The 19,267-nt window shown below is 41.8% G+C and overlaps 1 protein-coding gene across 4 annotated transcripts in view; it reads right to left on the bottom strand.

The window, feature by feature from the left end:
• The window catches only part of SPATS2 (spermatogenesis associated serine rich 2), a 432,511-nt gene that overhangs the window by 292,906 nt on the left and 120,338 nt on the right, over positions 1-19,267 (bottom strand). For all 4 annotated transcript variants that reach the window (XM_085600260.1, XM_085600261.1, XM_085600259.1 and 1 more), the window contains 2 exons: positions 14,840-14,919; positions 12,810-12,918 (listed from right to left, as the gene is read on the bottom strand). In XM_085600260.1, the coding sequence (XP_085456386.1) occupies positions 12,810-12,918; positions 14,840-14,919 (189 nt within the window). The remainder of the gene's footprint in view (positions 1-12,809; positions 12,919-14,839; positions 14,920-19,267) is intronic.

The following is a 19,267-nucleotide window of genomic DNA, read 5'->3' as shown; positions in this document are numbered from 1 at the left end:
CCCCTGCACCATATAGGGCAGTGGCAACAAATCTGGCCTTACATATTGCCAACATTTCCTTGATCAGGCGATTGCCTAATTTTGATGCAAATAAAAAAAAAACATAAGCGCTCTTAATCATCTTAGATCAAACTTTGGTTATTTCATGTGTCCAATTCCCACTGCCCGAGAAGGTTACTCCCAGGTAGCAGAAAGTGTTAACAGTTTCTACAGGGGTGCTATCAAAATAAAAAAAGTTTTACATTTCTTTGGTTTAGGACCGCATATCATAATAAAAGTTTTTGTTTTGTTAATTTGCAGTTTCCATGCAGCAATAAACTTTCTGAAATTATCAATTAATCTTTGTAGGCCTACCGGGGTTCTAGAAAGCAACACAGCATTGTTTGCATAGAGCAGCACCGGTACATAACCTGGACCAATTCGAAACTTTGTCTACCTCATTTATATATAACAAAAAAAGGAGTGAGGCGATGACGCAGCCTTGGCGAATACACTCGCCCCGCTGCCCATATCGCACCTTGCATCATAACATCTCATAAACCCTTGCAAGGAAACAGATGATCGTTTTAGGCGCGCCAAGGTTAAGTAAAGTCGACCAAAGAATTGTGCGGTCAAGAAGATCAAAAGCGCTGCTAAGATCTGCAAAGCAAAGATATAATCTCCCTTCTTTGGCGCACTTATATTTGCCTATTAGTAATTTCAAAATGATGCACTGCTCTATGGTCCCCAACACTTTCCTAAAACCATACTGCGCTGGGGAGAGTATCTCATTTGCCCACTCTTCTAATATCACTAATAATACTTTACTCATCACCTTTACTGACGAATCTAGGAGCGATATGGGGTGGTAATTTTTTGCTTCTGACTTATTGCCTTTCTTATAAATAGGAATAACAACAGATTGACCCCACGAGGGAGGTACATTCTCTGTCGCAGGTGTATTAAAAACCCTGGTAAGAATGGGACCCCATAAATCTGTTGCAGCTTTGTATACATCTACTGGGACCCTATCCGGGCCCCCTCCTGTTTCCCTTTAACCATCTGAACCTTTCAGTTGTGATATTTAGTGGTGAAGCGGGCTAATTACTCTGTGTTACACTTAATGCCCTAGATGCTTCATAATCGGATGGATTTAAAATACTTAAGAAATGCGACACCCACGCTTCACATGTAACATGGGATAGCAATTCAGGGAATGAATCATACTTTAAAAATTGCGAATTCACTGTTTCCCAAAATAACGTATTATTAGCTTATCTGCTGCCATGGATAGCTTATCCCCAGCTAGCTCTTACAGCTCCTTTTTCCTCGCCTTAAGTACAGATTTATAATTAAACCATAGATTTTTAATCCGTGCATTGTCTCCTGGTTTGCAGTGTAAGGTCTGCTTAAGTTTATTTAGAGCATGGGTGCAGGTATAGTCCCTCTACAATGCCTATTTTTTCCCTAAAAGGAGCAGTCAGAATTCTATCAATAATAGTATTAATTTTGATTAAATTAGCTATCAACTCATTGTAGCTAACAATATCATTCAGGCAATAAAAAATCTCCACGCCACAATTTATAACAATTTCATGCAAAAATCTTTGGGGTTCCACCTCCTCCCGCTTAATACGGGCCCGTTAGATCTAAATGGGGCAATATTAGCTATGGTACTTGGATGGACTACAGCTTTTGTACCCCAGAAGGGGACTGTCATTATAATACAGTTGTGATCGCTTAGTGCTAGCTGTGCAACCTGTGGATAGAAAACACATATAGCTAGCACTAGATGAAATTAACACATGATGAATAGATACAGCATTTCTACCTAAAAAAGTTGGTATAAGGTCACCTTTTATATCACGACCACACTAACAATTCTAAATCATACTTGGCAATCATTGAGTTCAGGGCGTCTCCATAATCATTGTGTGGGAAATGAACATAATCACCCTCTACGTTCTGAACCCCACATACTTGAGTAGTTGACAAAGGGCATATTTGAATATTACAATCACCGACCTAAATAAGTACCATCATGTTGTTAATAAAGCTTAACAATGTACCAAGCTCTATGTCCAGCTCTAGTACAATACTACTACGGGTTGAGTCAAACACATTATTATAATAATTAACCACAACCACATCTCTACCATCTTTACATTGTAACCACATGATTGAGAGTGTGCTCCTATTGTGACAACCCTCTTTACAATTACCATTAACTAGTTTGAGACAAGGATCAGGAGCCCCCCTTTTGCTCTTTCAGTAGGAAATGGTACCGCCTGTAAACAGTGCGAGGAGAATCCTTCTATATGGATAGGGTCAATGCACCAAGTTTCTTGTAAGCAAATCGCGTCTAGTTCATTGATAAAATCTCTCCATCCCAAAGAATCCAGTTTACTTATTAGACCAGCATTATTCCAAGTTGCAATTTTATGTCCATTTTCTACTTCAATCTCTGAGTTAACAGTAGAGGACTCACACTCGCTTTCCTTATCCTAATTTTGGTTAAAAATAGCTAAGGGGGTGCTCTCGATATTTGTGGGGGTGCACTCGATATTTGTGGAGACAGTTACCAAATCTTTATCAGGAGAGGCAATGGCGTCTAGATACACCCCAGCATTGTCAACTTTCCCATCTTTAGCGGAAAGGTCCAAGCACTGAGGGGGTAGTCGACTTCTTGTCAATCATTATCTTGCAGGGTACTCGGGGCTTGCTATCTATTCGAGACCAGCAATACAAATGGGGGATGGATTTTGAAATCTGGGGTCATACGTAGACGACCAGACCCATCTTCCCTGTATTGGGTCAACCTTAGATGCCTATAGCAGAAACCAAAAGGTTGTAATGGCATATTATGGTAGAACTGAATCGGTGGGATTGCTCTATCTAGGGTGTTTCTTGCCCAGCTTGGATTTCTAAAATGAATAATTATACAGTCTCCTTTGAGATTCTTCCGTAAGAAGTCAATCCAGCTCACTCTTCGCGTTAATTGTATCTGGTCAGCTCCTGCCACCCACAATTCCTATCTAGCCAATGTACCACTCTATTCTTTAGAGTGTCATGGGTTTCCTTCTTGCCTGGCCGCAAGGGGGGGGGGGGGGCATTAACTAGGATTGCCACTTAAGGGCAGCATTCCGGTGGCAAATTATTAGAAACATCAACTCCTGCCTCGTATGCAACATTATCTCTCATCTAGGTATATTTTACAGGGGGTTGGTCCAGATCAGGTCTGTGCCTTTGAACTTGCTGGTCTTGATTAAGCCTGGGCAAAGCACTACGCAACGCTAAGTTTGCGCTACTTCGCACTACGCGAATTGCACGTAGCACAGTGCAAACACGCGTAGCGTAGTGCAGCGGTCATTTGGTTTCAAACTTCTCAGCACATTAAAACCACACTGATGCCAGTGTGGGATTTAATGTAAAATGCACGACAGAGGGCAACTTAGAGTTGCCCCCTGAAACTAACCCACAACCCACATCCTGACTAGAGGCTGCCTAGGCTGCCACCCAGCAGACATGTTGCTGCCCCCCTGGGTACAGAGCCATCCGCTCTCGTGGGCCTGCAACAATGCACATCCTGGGGCGAGGTGCTAGGCCTCCTCCCCCAGGATGGGCAGGGGAAGCTTCAAAGGCATACCGCCTTTGTGAGCCTCCCCAGACCACTTGCTGTACTCAGCTACTGGTCCCCACCGGTTCTGACCCCCACTCTGGCAGGAAGACGGGCGGGAAAACCCAAGTGAGGGAAGGGGGCGTGCCAGCCTCTGCCAACCCCACCCCTCAGGTGGGGGAGGCGAGGTGAAGAACGACTCCGGGCTCTCGCCATCTTGAGGATGGGGAGCCCTAGCCAATCAGGACTAGGCTCCTACCCCCCTCCCACAGGAGAGTGGCAGGATAGGGGGTGTACTCACCCCAGGAAAGGGTACCATTGGTCCCTGACCTTTCCCTACCTGTAACGCCCCCTAAATGTAGTATTTAGGGGCACCCTGAATCTTCCTTCCTCAGATGCCGATTCCGAAACTACAAAGAAGAACAAGAAGAAAGAAGTCCTGCCGTGCAGCTGCTAACAAGAGGATGACACCAACTGACTTGGCCCCAGCCCTACTGGCCTGTCATCCCTCGAACCTGCTCCTGCTAAACCCCGGCATCTCCAGTGGTTAGCAACCTCAAAAACCCCAGAGGACCCGACTGCCTTGCTCATCTAAAGACTGGGACTCTCACGAGCAGTGGTTCTGCTCAAACAGCAACAACCCCTGGTTCCAGCCAGGAACCGCGAATCCAGCACACTCTGATCCCGCCGAGCCCGGCCTGTGCCTGAGTGAACAAAGTCCATGAGGACGTCCTCCCGGCGACTGTGACCAAGAATCCAGCACCCAAGGACCCTCCTTGATGCTCCTGACGAGGCCTGTAGCCTCAACTCCTGGGACCCTCCCCAACCGCGACCAGCAGAGGGTAAGATTTCCTGACGCCAAAAGACGCCCATGCACCCGGCGCCCTGCGGCCCCCTGTGCCCCACTCCTGGGTGCCTACCTAACCTACAGCTTCCCAACTTACTTCTCGAAGTGGTGGTCGCACCTGAAGAACCTCTGTCCCCGAGCTTGCAGCCTTTGTTCGTCACGCAGCTTTCCCATTGAAATCCATTGAGCGCCCGACGGCTCAAAAGCACCCTGCACCCAGCTGCCCGAGTGCCCCTGGAAGTGCAGCATCTGTTCTATTCTACTTCCCCACTTGCTCTATGGAAGTGACCAGGAGCTCCGCTCCCACAGCTGCGTGACCTGCCTGCTAGCAGCCACCAATCAAAGGCCTCCTACCCGCCATAGGCTAACATTGGGCCTACTCTCTCTGCACCCGGCTGCCCCTGTGCCGCTGAGGGTGTAACTACTGTACCTACCTGAACCTGGGAGACCCCCGAGTCTAACCCCAGAACCTTAACTCTGCCAGTCGAGTACTTACCTGAAAGCCGATAACTTGCATTTTCTCCATAGGGTAACATTGACTGGTTTTCACTTGGAAATTCTTTCAAATGTCGAGTTTTGAAACTTTAAAATATTCACTAAAAATCACTCGATCAACTAAAACGAAATTACTAACCTGTTACCAGGAGAGATCCCAGTGCTGGATCTTGGTGCCCAGCACTGACCCTAAAAAGTAATTACAACTGTGATTTTCCGATAACCAAACTTTCCTCCATAGGATAACATTGCCTGGTTTTTTACAGAAATTCTTCTAAGTGTCGATTTTTGCAACGTACAAATATTCCTTAAAAATCGCCTGTATAACAAAAACGATTTCCTTCAACTGTTTTCAGGAGATGCACCAGGGCTGAATCCAGGATCCAGCCCTGAGTTAGAAAAACCTAAGTAAAGTAAATGTTATTACGGTTTGCTTAAAATTCCCATTGAGCTCAATGTTATTATTGTGTTAGGATTGTGTTGCATATTGCAACAACTGTATCTATTGCATTGAAAAGTCTATTGTTTATTGAAAGTGTTCAACTATAGCATCTCATTCTGAGAAAGTTTTTTTATACCCACTTGTGGTTCTAAAATAAAACAACAATATATTTTTACATACAAACCAATTGGCCTAGAGTGCAGATCTTGAGTGTGTGAGACCATTTGCTGACTGAGTGTGTACAACAAATGCTTTACACTGTCCTCCGATACTGCCTTACTGCTCGACCAAGCTATTACTTTAGAGAGTAAGGTTATATCTAACTTTAACCTCTGCCAAACCTCTGGGGACTGTTGGACTCTGTACACACTGAACCTTACTTTGGTGCAGTATATACAGAGCCACTTTCTTACACAGACCTCAAATCAATTAGTCGTGCATGCATTTGTGACATGGTGGCCACAGCAACCAGCCTACTAGCACTGTCACCTCTATTTAGTACTGCCTTGAAGCTGCTGGTTGCTCATTTTTAGCCACAGAAATAAAGTCATTCAGCAAAGCCATCTTATTTTACTGCCTGTTACTGAAGAAAGGTAAAAGGCTCTTAGGAGATTCCAGGGATAAGGAATAAGTATTACAGAATTTTCTTTCCTAAGTTTCCCTTTTCTTCGCTTTTATTAAGAGGATCACAGACATGAACCTTGGGATAACAGACATGAACCTTGGGATAACAGACCACCTGCAGCCACGGTCAGTATTTCACTTCAGTGTGTGGGTCTTGTGGCACAGACTTGTACTTCTCTGGTGTGAGTGCTAAAAAGCCAAAGAGTTGCAGGTGAGTAAACTTATGACTACCTGTTTCCATGAAACACGCCAGCACTGGAGGAATGAAGTGGCTATTATATAATATAGGCTGGTTCTACTGCCCTCACCAGAAAGGTTCTGCCGATTGTTACAAATGCCAATAATCTGGTGCAACTCGATGATGCTTTGTGAATGAGAGAGTTGCCCACTAGCAGATATCCAGTGGTGAAATTTGAAACTGAGTTCTCTAGCCTTCACTACCATGCTGATAAACGTAGACAGAGGAGAGAATGCTTTGATATTGGGTGATTGTTCGACGTTGAATATTTGAGGTCAGTCATCAATTGAGCTAATTACATTTATAGTTCTTTTCACACTGACGGTCTGTTTCCTTTTAATGCCAATTTCAACAGTTTGTTGAATCCAAGGAAGGCTGTGTCAAAAGAGTAGGTGTTATTTATGGGATTATTTCCTCAAATCTGAGATCTTGCTTGAAGTCAAGATAAGCCTCCCAAGGAGGTTGAGGTTCATTACAGAAAAGCCCCCAAGGCTATTTTGGAGTAAGAGGACTCTTTTTCACGGACCTTAGTTTGAGAATCAAATGGATCAAGTAGCTTTTCAGGAATTCGCTTTCGGTATTAGCCATTAGAGTTGTGGTCAACGCACTTGGTGCATGCACAAATTCATTGAATGCTGCAGATGTCCTCCTAGTTTTGGGTGGAGGGTACTGATTGCATACATTAGGCTGGTATGTTAATGTAAACCTTTAATGGCATTGATGATAGAGCTGGAAAGCGTTCCACAAAAAATCCTAGAGCCTCTGGAAGCAATACCTTCCATTATACGCACCAATGCCACAACAATTGCGACTGTGATGACGGCTGTTTTAGGGTGAAACTCACTGTGTTTGTGTTGTCTGCCCTATCATTACTTTGCTTCGCAGAATAACACCTGGAAAGTTAAAGCAAGTGAAAAAAGGGTCATTTTTGTTTAAGCCATAGAGTTTAGCCGATGGCACAAGCCTTCTTCAACTAAGTTTTAGTCTCCAGCAAAGGTAATCTTATTCATAGCTCTCAATGACACACAGAAAGTGTATCTGAGCCATCAAGTGTTCCACAGGCACAAATCTAAATATCAGTCCCAAGTGAATATGGTGTTGTGAGTTTTCACTTAATGTCACAAGTGACTTGATAATAGTCTATGCCCGCATGGGATATTATCATAAACTGAAACAGTGAACGGTCCAATTGCTAGTAAGCAGATTCTGTAAAGTAAGTGAATGTATACCAAATTCATACTGCAAAATCTAATCCTAAACGACTGCCCCAAGACCTAATAATTATGAGGGGGATCAAATACCTGAAATAACCCGGCAGGAACCAACTGAGATGGAAATAGGAACCATTGCTACATGCCCCCTGATGACAAACTATGTGGCAGATACTAGAAACATTGGTCTACACTATGTTAACCCCTATCTCACAAAAATTAAGCCAGATAGAGGAGAAATTAACTACCTTAGAATCTTATACTAAAGATAATTCTCACGCATTAGAGGCAGTTTTCACAAAGTATACCCCAAGGACAGTAAGAAAGTCCCCAACCTCCCAGGAGAAGTCTGGAGCTAATCTACCTCCAGGTACATTGCATAGGGACCAACAGGCGAGAGATAATCGGCAGGGAATCTCCGCTAAGGCAGCCCCAGTTATAGTTAATCACCTGGCCTCTGGTAATATAAGGACTCCTATTGCAAATAACCCGAAAGAAACGGGTGATAATACAAGTCAAGAAGTGGTGAGTTCTAACACAATTCCCAGAGGCCAAAATAATATATCGACAGGGTGGCGCAAACATGATAGTTCTCTGAAAAAAGGAAGCTTTGCCCTGACTAACAAAACAGATCTTACATTTACCCCCAGCAGCTGCTCCCCTGGTTTTAGTGCTGGGGAATGTGCCACCTCTGTGGGAGGGACAAGCAGAAACAACTTCCCAATTAATGTCCAAATCCCTTTATTGGCTAACTCAAAACTTGGGTACGGTAGGGGCCAGAGGCAGAAATATTGCATCCCAGTTAATCAGACAAGAAGAGTATCATGGGTGGGCTCAGCTAGGAAACAATTCCTGGGAGATTGTGTAGTTTAAAATTTTAAAAGTGAATTCGTTGTTGGCTTTCTCCTGGAGCAACTGGGTAATACTCACATTAGAAACACATATAGCCTTACCATTGGGCTTCTTTTATAGACCCCCTACATCATTAAGATCTGTGAGCCATCTACAGCCTAAGGAAAGACCGATAGAGGGCCTATCTTGGGGAAATAGCGGGAAAATGGATTGGAGGCTCGAGAATAGATATGCGCCCCTGTTTGACCTTGACGCTTGTGATTGACTATGGTCAGCACACACATGCACACAAAGGAACAATAAAAGCCAACTCCCCCAACTATGGTTAACATTGAGAGCCTACAGCCACTTGTTATACATCGGGAGAGACAAAGATATGCATGGAATATAGCCTCCTGGAAGGTGGCAGGTATTGTTCATAAACTGACTGATATTAACTGGGTACAGATATGGCAGGACCAGGAAATTGTATGCTTCCAAGAAACATGGTCTCTGGACCCAGTATTTATCAATGGGTTTAGATCCTTTCAGATCCAAGCAACACCATCTATTTCGGGGAGGGCAAAGGGGGGCATCCTGACCCTAATCAGGAATGATTTAGCAGTGAAAGTAAAAATGAATTCACAACCAAACCAAAATGTTCTTATTTTGGTAATGGAGATACAACAGGAAGGGACATGGGTTTCAATAAATCTTTATAACAACAGATTTGGCCCAAAAATGCATACGATTGTGGGGGAAGTCGATAAAGCTATCTCTGACATTGTAAGTAGTAATAAGCCCTCAAATATAAACAGCATTTGGTTAGGTGATTTCAATATACACCCCTGTAATCATAACATATTACCTGTCTGTGGATTCGAGGACCCGAGGAGAAATCCCATATATCACTTTTTACATAGTGACTATGGTAATGGCTTAAATAAGCTATTAGCCTCGTTAAATATGGAGATAATTTCTGACCCAGACCTCAAAACAGATATCTTGCCGGAAACTTTTTAACAAAATGGGGTGGGGTCAACGATTGATTATATACTTCTGACTGTTCCTCTTATCGAAAGGGTGATCAGGGTAGGCACTTCCTTTACGAGTTTTAGTGACCACGCCATAGTTTCAATGGAACTCAAGATATTAGCACCTGAGAGACAACAGTGCAGTACTGTTGAAACACCAATTGTGGCTAGGAAAAATGGGGTACAGCTAAAATGGGCACACATTGATAAAATCTAGTAGGTTCCAAAAATCATAGTAAATACACAAGATGATATACAACTATGTTTAGACACAGAAGCCAAAGCAATGGAAGTTGTACCAGCTTTTTGTAACATCTTTAAAAATATAAAAACAGCCCTAACAAAAACAAAAGCATCAAAGAGTGACAAAGATAGGAGCTGGTTCGATCCTATTTGCACAAAAGCTAGGAAGGCTTTGTTACATGCCTTAAAGGCTAAGCCCAGAAATTATGATCAAATAAGAACATTGCGGGCCTTATATAAGCAAGGAAATCTAGAGAAAAGGAAATCAGGGAGGACCTATGGGACAATCTGAATATGGCAGCCAGCTCTGGAAACTTCTCTGATTTCTGGAAGCTGGTAAATGCGCCATATTTTAAGAGCCCCAACAATTCATCATTGGATACAAATGTCGAAGAGGAGGCATGGGTATCTCATATTTTCTCTTTAAATTCTGGTATAACAACCCAATATGAAGCAATGCAGGAGATACACTATGCGCCCTTATGATTTTCATTGATCAAAGTAAAAGTGGGGCTGGACTCATGTAGCTTGGGAAAGGCCCCAGGATCTGACAGGGTCCCAATAGACTTTTTTCAAGAGGTGTGGGCTAGAGAAAATAAGATCTTGATCCAGGCCCAGTATGGTTTCCGGCAGTGAAGGGGTACTGTAGATCAGTGCTTGAATTTAGCACTGATCATAGAAAAATACACAAGAATGAAGGAGGGGAAATTATACATGGCTTTCATGGACATAAGCGCAGCGTTCGACTGCGTGGTCCATGACAAGCTATGGTCCATAATGGAGATGATGGGAGTCGAACCTGCTATTCTAAATTTTGTTAGGCAGTCGTACGCAAATGCGACGGCATCAGTGTATTACACCAAAACTTGAGATTGTACACGCTCTTTCAAAATCTCCTGAGGAGTAAGGCAGGGTTGTGTACTGGCTCCTTTCCTTTTCTCTCTGTACACAAATGGAGTAGAAAAAGCACTTACAGTGACGACTAGGGATGGCCCCTTTTTTGAAAATCAAATGCTACCACTACTGGCTTACGCAGACGACGCGGTTTTAATCGCCAGAACAGGGGTGGGGCTACAAAGGCTGATAACAGCGTATGTCTCCTTCATGGATTCACTTCAGTTGAGAGTGAACCAAACTAAGTCTTTTGTATTAATAGCAGGGGCTACAAAAAAAAGAAAAGGTACTGCACTTTAGTGCGGACATGAAAAAAATTGAGGTAATGGACTCTTTCCCCTACTTGGGCATTCTTTTTGATAAAGATCTGTTGTGGGCAAAACTGATGGAGGGGAGAAAGATGGTGATGGAGAGGGGTATTGTTGCCATAAAATCCTTTGCTAGAAAGTTGGGTGCCAAACCCTTATTACCGATAAAAAACATTTACCAAGCTGGAGGTAAAGCAGCAGCGACCTATGGAGCGGGGGTTTGGGGTATGGTTGCATCGACACCACTACAAACTACTGAGAATATATTCTTCAAATCTGTAATGGGATTACCTCCTTCCTTTACAAATGGTATTTTACATTTGGAATTGGACCTCCCTTACATTTTGGACTACATACAGCTCTTCTCCTCTGGCATTCAATCTGGAGGAGATACACAGTTCCACTGAATCAATTAATATTAAGGAGCTGCCTAGAAATGGACAAGTGGAAAAGGTCTAGATGGCTTAGCTATGTAGAGTCAGCCTTAAGGGAGATTGGTCTCCAAGAACTCTTTAAAGACCCCGTAGCCTGTAGGAAGGTTTCTAAACAAAGGGTTAGCGATATGTTCAACACGCCAAAATACTTGTCGGCAGGATACGCTGCGTTTCTTTGTCCCGTTACGGGAGATTACTACTGATGGGAAGTCTTCATGATATATTCTGAAGTTGGATATCTTGGATAAAACAGAACTGATTATAGGAGCTAGATTTTCGTGGGAACTTCCCTTTCCTTGGATTTTATGGAAGCGAATGGTGTGCATATTACATTCTTCGTATAAGCCCTGAGGAAGTCATTTGGCAATTTACCATTGACGAAACACGTGTTGGCTGTTTTCAAAAGGATGGGTTCTATGATCTGACGGAACTGTGAATTAACAAGTCTTGGAAATAATCTCGGAACTTGGAAATAAAGACTTTTGTTTATTATTCTCCTGAAACGTCATCATACTCTTATTTCGGAATTGGATTTGTATTGTATTGCAAAGACACATAATTTGATTTTGCTCAGGGAATAATTTGTGTTGTTGCGATATGTTCATGTTGATGGCTGACTACAAGCGCAAGGAACACTGTAAAGAGAAATATGCAGCCCGGGCATATGGCCTTAACCCGCCAATAACTGAAGGAGGTTTCACTTATCTAGTAAATGTAAATAGGATGCAACACAGATTTATATTATTGAGGTTTCGCAATAACCTGATTCCCCTCATGTTAGGTTATCCCGAAAAAACATACAATCTCGCCGACTTAAGTGCGTGTCCATGCGATAACCTATCATCTCAAACAAAATTGCATATAATTTTATTCTGCAGCCTATATGAGAAGGAAAGGAATGTCCACCTCAAACCAATTTTAAAGAAAATTAACTTTAAGCAGTGTCAGGTAGCATTATACTTCCTAAAAACACGCCCTGATCCATTGGTCTGTTATTCAGTTGCGTGATTTCTATGGGCTTGCATGAGGAAGAGGAAAGGGACAGCGCGTAGATCACCGAGTCTGTAAAACAATAATACAAGTATCTAGATTGAGTATATGAAATGGTTCTCTCTTTTTAACATTTTTTATGTATCTTCATCTTACTTGTGATGAAATATTTGTAATTTTAAAAGATAGAATTTCGAAATAATTTTTGTGTGAATTATTTATGTGTGCTTGTATGATCTTTTTACATGATCGAATAAAGATGAATTGATTGATTGATTGACTGCCCCAAGCTTCCATTCTTACCTCGCAGCCTAAAACCTCCCATTTCCTCAAAACCCAAAAGCACACCTCATTGCCACAAAGCTCCCTTTCTTCTCTCACCACACTGAAGCTCCCGTTGTACTTCAGTTTCTCAAGGTTACATCCGCACCTTAATATATCTCCCATCATTACAGGACAAAAATATGGATCATAACCTTATTTTCCCCAAAGCTCCAGGCATTCCCCTTAAAAACCATAAAAATATCCTCAACACCTCACAGCCCTAAAAACTCTCAAACACTTCATGGTGGCCCCCAAAACTCCCAACTCTTCCCTAGAGCCCCCAAAGTTTGCAACGTTACCTTCCATGAAAGCCTGCACTGCCCGGTCCACAGAGTTGTCAAAATGCTGCAGGACTAAGATAATTTCATTGTTGCTCCTGTTTGGGACCACTGCACGCACTGCTGTGATCTGGAAGAGAAAGCGCACCTCAAGTTTGTTTCGACAATCCTCAAACACAAAGAAAAGTTAAGTAAAGCACAATAGAACAAGCAAAGTCCTGGTGCACGGGGGATTGAACTGGCAACAGCAGATGTTTGGGAACAGGCTCTATCAAAGGACAAGTGAAGCTCAATGTGTTTTTGAGCAGAACATGTGGATAGCTCCACAGGATGAGGAATCATATGTAGTAATAACTGGAATCAAGAAATAATATTTTGTTGGGTGGGCTATGCGACCTCTCATGAGGACGATCATGGGAAGAAGGATGGAGAAAGAAGAGAAGACGAGATTACATGACAGAGACAGAGAGATTGAGGCAGAGGGCTGAACTAGAAAAGCACCCTGCTTCAGCCCCTTCGGTCCGAGCACCTCACTCCAAAAGCCTTCTGAAATATCATGTGGCAACAGTCACCCTCTGGCCTTTCTTGGAGTGCTACTAGGCTACCAGGAAGTCGTCATAGGCAACACTACTGTTGAAGTTATGGAATTGTTTTCCAACCGGCTTCATAGATGAATGTTCACAGGTGTTGAGTTGGAGTAGAAATAAGTATAGAGACATGGGGAGTCTCTTCCACCAAGTTATTAGACCGAAAGGTAAATATTTATATTTGTTCTCATATCATACCAACAACTCTGAAGGATGTAAAGTGGTGACAGCAGGGGACTCCAGGACCTACAACCAGACAGTATCTTAAGGCATAAAAGACAAGTCAAGGTGTGACTGGATCGTCCAGTAATTCCACAGCTATGAGGAAACAAGGTGAGATAAGCTTTGCAGAAAAACCCTGAAGTGGACAAGCTAACAGGCTTGCTGAATGGGTTTTCATTCCAAATAATTTCAGAACATTCCAGCTACTACTCGGCCTCAGAGATGCCTCTGCAATTTTGGCTTAAATCCAGAGCAAAGATCGTTCCTGTGCTTTTCCTCGTGTTTCAGGAGAAAACACACATCTTCTGAGCTAGTAGAAGACGGGACAGTTATGAACAATGTTTTGAAGATAGGTGCTTGCCTAGCAATATGGTCCAAAACGTAACATTATTCAGAGACACCTCCAGAAGTTAGAAACCAGGATTCAAGCCACTTACGCAAAAACAGCTTTTCGAAAAGCAACAGAAAATGAGTATTCTTTTATAAATTCTTCAGCCTACTTCTATATGTGCTTCATTTCATATGCAAATATTTATTTTGGAGACGTAAAACCTAAACCTAAAGCAATGACCCGCAGGCCACTTATTACTAAATAAGCACAAAAGCTAAATATTTTATAGCCTACGTTTTCATATGCTATTTTTGTGTTTCGTATTTCTACACAGGTTGAAGCCCTTTTCAGGATCTCCATTTCACCATAAATGTGCACCACAATATACTGTAAACACAGAATACAATGTTTATTTCTGAACTTTTTAGTGAAACTGCATTTCCTTTGCATTACTCTGTGCTAAATACTGTATCATCTGAACACTCATAAGGCACCCTTGGGCTCTCAGTACACTACTAGAACACAAACTTTGGACTATGTTCTAATAATAGTTGAGGCCGGTGGAGCTCATTTTGAGACCCAGTGTCGGGTCTTAGATGTTAAAGGCAACATCATGCCTACTGGTGAAAGGAGTGTGCATTTTTGTCTTACTTCCCGGCACGGAGAGGTGCTGACACCACATGAGACACGCATATTTGGCCAGGGAGAGACCACCATCAGGAAAGAGGGACAGATATTGGAGCAGAGGGACATAGGACAAAAATACTACCACGCGAACACAAGATGCACAAACTATTATGACACAAACACTTGGTGTCAAAAGGCTACAGCATTGGCAGACTTTGTGCTTAACAAATCCCACATGACATAGTTATATCTGAATTCTTGGCAAGCAGAGATTCACATCTTACCTTCTCCTTCATGTTTTCATAGGAGCCACCCTGGGCTAGCACAGTATTAGACTGGACATCGAAGACAAACCCTGTTGGATCTGTAGGATAAAGAGCACAATAAGGTGAGCTTGCAACCAAAAAGTGGGTTTGAGGCTTGCAGTGAGAACAGTGAACTTGGAATCCGTTCTTGTGCCTCTCCACGTAAAGGTGCAAGTAATGCTGTTTGAGATTAACATTTTAGACTGTGATATGGGTCCACGTCCTGCAATGCCTCCCCCATCGCATGCATCTAACCTCACAGAAGGACAAAAGTAAGTGGAGGTATAACAACAGAGTGATTGTGGTGAGAGTTCTAGTAGGGCTGAACACAGGAGCAGTGACCTCTCAAGGGAGTGTCTGTAAAATGGATGCTGCTGGAGGAGACTGAAGCCACTACAGAATGGAGCATCTCTCTATGTGGTTTATGGCATATCACTTATAAAATTTATGCTACACACTCATGGCTACTGGAACTAAAGAGCAAAGAAGGGCCAAATTAAGCACTAGATCAACCAAATGTTTTCACAAGGAAAGGCAATTAGGAAAATAAGCAAGTAAGATTATGCAGCATATTTTGCAATTAAAGGGAAATTAAGAAACATTCTGTGATATTATATAGCTATTATGAACTTATTACACGCCCTGACACAATAGGTGTCAGATTGCTATAAAATACAAATATTTCTCAAGAAAGAAAATGATGGCCATTCAGTAGAACTTATTTAAAATGTTATTTACCAGTAATGAATAATGTTGTCTTGCATGGAAGAATAGGAATGCCATTTTGACACTGTCCTTTACATCTCCCAGAGTAAAAAAACATAATTGAATAACATACAATGTAGTAGTTAGCCAAAGACGAATCACACTTATTGTTAAAAAGATGTGCCTTATTCATTTGGCACATTCCTGTTACTGTAACTAAAGCTTGACTTTGATATCAGATTTAGCCTTTGTTCACAGTATCGAACACCGAGAACAGCGTGTTTGTCAAAGCTGTTTTTAGCCATGTTGTATAGCAGCATGACGGGAAGTAAAAAATAATACATTAATATATATATATATATATATATATATATATATATATATATATATATATATATATATATATTCACTTAAAAGACCATAGGTTTCACACATGTTATAGTTAGGTGGATATTTCACTCGTAAAAAACCAATGAAATTCCCCCGTTATAGTTAGTTCAGATAACTATAACTCGCGCGCCCGCAATCCACTGCTGATGACGTCACATATTACATCACTCATGACATGGTCAGTGGCATCACTCATGACATCACTGATGACATCATCCTTGTGATAGAGTGGCGGGCGCGCGAGTTATAGTTATCTGAACTAACTATAACGGGGGAATTTCATTGGTTTTTTACGAGTGAAATATCCACCTAACTATAACATGTGTGAAACCTATGGTTTTTTAAGTGAATTTGCAAGGTTTTTTAAATGCTAATTCCTAACTATAACGTGTGTGAAACCTATGGTTTTTCAGTGAATTTGTACGTTTTTTTAAATGCCAAGTTATGTATGTATTATTATTTTTTTTATATATTTATTTTACAATAAACTACGTAAAAAAATTTTGGTTTTTCACCGTGCGCGCACCCCCGCGATTTAAAAAAAAAAAATTAACATGTTTTTTTCCGCCTTCGGGGTCCTTCAGTGACCCCCTGACAAAGGCTAGGGGGTCAGGAACTCTCTACCCTGCCCCCTTTTCACGTTCGCCACCTTCCTTTTTCACTCTCGCACTGAAAACAAACAAAATGGCGGCCGACACTTCCTGATTTCGACCGATTCGAAAGTTGACTAACATGTAACCGCCAATCAGAATTACGCTCGCGCAAGTTAGGGTGCTCGCACGGTGCGCGGCTATAGATATGTATGTGCTTTTAACTGCAATTTTCTCAGGAACTATTTAACAGATTGACTCCATATATGCAAAAGGCACACCCCGAGCTGAGGACTACCTCTCTGCCAAATTTCAAGTAATTCTGTTCAGCCGTTCGGGCTGTACCTTGGACTAAAGGTCCTTATGGAAAATTGCATGGGGAAAACGCGTTTTGGGACCCCCCTTTTTTCTCAGCCCCCGCTTGACGAATCCCCCCCCCCGAGACTTTCAGGGTCAGAGCGGAGCTCCCCACCTATTTTGAAAATTTCGCGAGGATTCGTCAACTGGCGCCAAAGTTATTCCAAATAGAATGTTGCCGGATTTCCTATGGAAACACGGTCCTAACTATAACTATCTACTGGCGACTGCCAGTAGAATATGAATATATATATGTATGTATGTATGTATGTATGTATGTATGTATGTATATATATATATATATATATATATATATATATTCACTGAAAAAACCATAGGTTTCACACACGTTATAGTTAGGAATTAGCATTTAAAAAACCTTGCAAATTCAGTGAAAAAACCATAGGTTTCACACATGTTATAGTTAGCTGGAAATTTTACTGATAAAAAACCAATGAAATTCCCCCGTTCTAGTTAGTGCAGGCAACTATAACTCACGCGACCGCAATCCTCTGCTGATGACATATGTGTCTTTATGAAAAAAAAATATTTGTAATATATGTATAGCTAAAATTTAATGGAAGAAGACATGGGCAAATAAGTGTCTAAATACAGTATTAGCATCAGCAGAGGATTGCGGTCGCGTGAGTTATAGTTGCCTATTATATATATATATATATATATGAATATGAATGAGTAGATGCTATTAAGCAGTCAATGTTGGCCTCGTCATGAAGCTTTTTTCGTTTTTTTGTTTTTTTTACAACATGGCTCAAGAAAAATTGACAAAGCCAAATAGAGATATTTGGCTTTGTCAATGTTATGTTTTTTGCCATGTCCTAAAGCAGTGCATCTGCTGTGCAGCATGGCTGAAAACTAATTTAAAAATTGCTTTTTAAAAGTACTCAGATGTGGTCCGCATGACGGCGTAACAACTTTTTTTTTTCTCTTCAGTCACACTGCACAGCAGCTTATCTGCTAAACAACATGCATAAAAACCACTGACATAGCCAATAGATCTAGCATTAGCAAGACCTACTGGTTTTGCCAATGCTTGTGGGGTTTTGCAGCCGTCACCAAAAGACCTTCGTACAATCGAACTTCTGGAAATCCACACAATGTATGCCAAGTGTCACTTATTTGAATGCCTGACTACAGCAAATCAACCAGTGAACAGGTTAACGTCAGATAAGTGTAAAGCGTAGGGCTTCACCTTATGTGCAGTAGCTTCAATGACATTAGCCTCGCCGATCCTAGAACCTTTTTTTTTTAGGTACAATCTGCCCAATTATATAACAGATGGTTGTCTATGTGGCAACTGCGACAAATTCATATTTATCCAGACACCACTGCATTGGACCCGTTTGTTTTTAGGGGACACAGGAGCTTGGGTACAAGAACATGGAGTAAGGGATAACCCCTGCAGCAGATAGTGGACGAAGAATAAGAAAAGTCCTGAAGCTGATCATAAAAGGAAAGGGGGAAGCATGTTCAGAACGAAGCCCATGTGGAGGGGCACAGACCTGCAGGAGATAGCAGGTGTGATGTGGAAGTAGCTGCTGACCTTTACTCATGGTGAGCTGTGTACAAAAGATATTGTGTGGGAGGTTACAACAACCGTGCACGTAACTGGAGCTTCTCTGACAAGCATGCCTGAAACGAAACTCAGAAGTAGGCTCTGCAGGAAAGGAAAGTGAGAAACTCATGGGTGTGGTACATTTCAGGCTTAAACATTATTTCCGGCTCCTTACAGAAGGTAAAATGAAGTCACAATACAAGATCTTAAGGACTGATCTTAAAGCGCAACGATCAGTTCAATGAACACCAACTGAATGGGAATCCTCAATGAGGTCCAACAAGACAAGCTGAAAGGAAACGAGCCTTGCTACAATCTGAAGAGCCAAAATAATGATGAGCTATACAAGGATAATTTCAATGAGAACCAACCAAACAAAGAGTTAAACGAGCACCAACACAAAGTCAAATCTATAAGACTGCCAACAAAGGCATATATAAGAAAAAACACAATCTTCAAAAGAAAAATGTATTTACTTGCATGTAGGTATAACAACTTGATACTTAACGTGAATGTCGCACAACTGCATCTATTTATTGAGGGATTTCACCAGAAAATCAAGCCCACATGACGGCTGTAGAATTATTAATTTTCTAAGGGAGACACAGCTGTTGAAGTTGTAATGGCTTTGGAGGAAAAAAACAGAATAGAATCTATTTGATTTTGGAAAAATTCAGATTCTTCAGAGACAATGAAGCTGCATGCATTTTTCTTAAGAACTTCTGTTTTACATTCTCTATTGCAGGTCTGTAGCTTTCCATTTACCAGTTAAACTTGCATACCATTAAA

This window comes from Triturus cristatus, chromosome 4_2, assembly GCF_964204655.1.
Source record: "Triturus cristatus chromosome 4_2, aTriCri1.1, whole genome shotgun sequence".
Taxonomy (NCBI): Eukaryota; Metazoa; Chordata; class Amphibia; order Caudata; family Salamandridae; genus Triturus; species Triturus cristatus.
The sequence above is the reverse complement of the archived record's forward strand: the minus strand, read 5'-3'. Positions and strand labels throughout refer to the sequence as shown.